General features: G+C 43.3%; 1 protein-coding gene across 3 annotated transcripts in view; it reads left to right on the top strand.

Moving 5' to 3' along the window:
• LOC106527078 (adenylate cyclase type 4) overlaps positions 1–2,529 on the top strand; it is a gene marked incomplete at its 5' end in the record, with an annotated part of 47,042 nt that overhangs the window by 34,750 nt on the left and 9,763 nt on the right. For 2 of the 3 annotated variants that reach the window (XM_014021841.1, XM_014021840.1), the window contains 3 exon segments: positions 799–977; positions 1,712–1,796; positions 1,891–2,049. In XM_014021841.1, the coding sequence (XP_013877295.1) occupies positions 799–977; positions 1,712–1,796; positions 1,891–2,049 (423 nt within the window). 3 annotated transcript variants of the gene reach the window in all.

The raw sequence follows: 2,529 nt of genomic DNA, 5'->3' as shown, positions 1-2,529 counted from the left end.
CTCCAGAGGGGGGCCCCGGTGACCCGCGTCCGGGCGAGGGAACGCCAGATCCAATGCTTGTATTCATCATAAGGGGTCTCTGGTTCCTCACCTAGGACCTGTCTGCCATGGGTGACCCTACCAGGGGCATAAAGCCCCAGACAGCATAGCTCCTAGGATCATTGGGACACTCAAACCCCTCCACCACGATAAGGTAGCAGCCCAAGGAGAGGCGCTGAGTATAACAGTATGTATTTTTTACGAAGCTTCGAGGCAGATAAATTTGCCTCGAGGATTTTTTGAAATTGAATTACTCGAATTATTTGAGGAATCGTTTTAGCCCTAATGTCTATTTTGGTTTAGTCTTTATTCATACTTTTTCTTTTTTATATTTCTAGCTTGTGTGAATTGCCTGTCACTTTGCTGCTGATGCTGCTTCTATTCTATTCTATTCTATTCTATTCTAAATTACATCTGAATAGCCCATCCCCTGCCCTTGATCCAAGATGGCAGCCATGTTTTGTATGTAACCATTGCTTTCTGCAGTATTCAGATGTTTCATTAAAAATGAAAGGGTGTCCTGAGACTTTTGACTCACCCTGTACTTGTAGTTTAACCTCTTCATTCTGCCTTTTGGCTTTTATTAAACTGAAACTAAGGCGTCCTAAATACAGTCCTTACATCTGACAGATGATTGTAACCAATGTTTGACAGCTTCAGTCCAGGTTTTTGAACTCGTAAACCTGTTTTGCTCATGCATGTTTCTCCCCGCCCCCTTCCTGTCCTCGTGAACACACACACACACGCGCACACACACAGTACTACCTGYACTGCTGCCTGCTGGCCATGCTGGGAGTCATCGTGTTCATCAAGATCTGCTTCTCTGTGAAGTTTCTGCTGCTCACCCTGGCCGTGGTGGTGTACCTGGCCCTCTTCCTCCACGTCTACTCCCCGAGGTCCCGCTGCCTCGTTGAGCTGCTGTACAGAAACGGCTTAAAGTGAGTGACCCTTGTTTTTTGGGGTTTCTAATTAAACAGAAACGTTTTTAAATCAAGTTATCAGTTAAAAAATATATTTTTATTGATTGTTGTTGCCTTTTTAGACCGAACGATTAAGTCGTGGTGTGAAGCGCCTTGTTTGGATTTAAAGAGACAGCATCAAAACGAGTTGACCTGAGAAACACCGCAGAAAAGGGGTGGAAGAGGGGCTTGTGGAGTTACAATAAAGTAGAATTCAAACGTTGCAGTTCCACTTTCAATTGAATGATTTAAATGTGAAAAAGAAGTGTTAGTTCAAGGTTTTATACGCTAAAATCTGAACTTATCAAAGTGCTTTAGGGACCTGTTTGCTTCAGATCTTCCAGTGAAGCTTTTCCTGATGTAAAGAAGAAAGCACGACTTCGTTCGTATAATAATTTGAACTGTGTGAGCCGTCTCAGACGTTTTCCTCTACTCCCTGCAGACATCAACACAGTCCGTCTTTCACAGGGAGAGTCTTACATTTCCTGCCTTTTCTTCACCACTCAGCATCCAGATTGTGAATCCTTGTTCTTAACGTTTCGGATCACCATCATTTATTCAACACTTCCCTTCAGACAGAGGCCTGCCTGTGGGGGGCCGGACACGATTCAGACACAAGACGCTGTTGTTTGACTGAATAATGGAAGTYGGTCAGCGGCTCAGCTGTCAGCTCAGCACCAAAGGTTTTAATGTGTGAGTGTGTGTCTCTGCAGGCCCGGCATCCTGAAAGACCCTCAGATCATGTCTGGGATTTGGCTGATCATCTTTTACATCGTGTGCCTCATTCTGGCCAGACGGGTGTGTGTGTGTGTCTGTATAATCTAAAGCTATTGCAGAAGTTTTGATTTGTGTGTGTGCGTTACAGAAGCTTCCTCTCTGATTTCTCTCTCAGGATGAGCTGACTTGTCGTGTGGACTTCCTGCTGGACAAGTGTTTCAAAACAGAGCAAGAGGAGATGGAGACCATCGAGATCATCAACAAGCTGCTGCTTGACAACGTCATGCCGCCTCATGTCGGCTCGTTCTTCATGGGCAAAACTTTTAGCAACCAAGTAAATACATGTCCAGATTTGTTTGAAAGAGCCCATTTTATTCTACTTGAAACGTTGCTGGTTTTGATTTGTGGAGGATTCACTAAGTGACTTCTTGCTAAAACAATTCAAGGATTATGACTCGTTGACTCCTATCAGTCATTCTGAACTGTGTTAACAGTTAATATCTTACCTGTGGTGGATAGCTCTTTAAACAGCATCAGTATGAAGAAATGGAGTTTCTTTCTGACTGGGTCGATGAGCTAATGGCTAGTCTGAATGCAGCCTAAACAAGTGAGTTCACATCCTGAAACGACTCCAATTACAAAACTTATACCCATCTATCCATTGTCTTTACACACTTCTTTACGACGTAACAGACCATAGTATACTCTCAGTCTGGACTATATGTACCTGGGGTCAAAGGGGCCTAGGTTAGATGATAAGATAAGATAAGATAAGATAAGATAAGATAAGATAAGATAAGATAAGATAAGATAA

Source organism: Austrofundulus limnaeus, unplaced genomic scaffold (genome assembly GCF_001266775.1).
Source record: "Austrofundulus limnaeus strain Quisiro unplaced genomic scaffold, Austrofundulus_limnaeus-1.0 Scaffold307, whole genome shotgun sequence".
NCBI classification, from domain to species: domain Eukaryota; kingdom Metazoa; phylum Chordata; class Actinopteri; order Cyprinodontiformes; family Rivulidae; genus Austrofundulus; species Austrofundulus limnaeus.
Note: the sequence above shows the minus strand (reverse complement) of the source record. Positions and strands in the feature narration are given on the sequence as shown.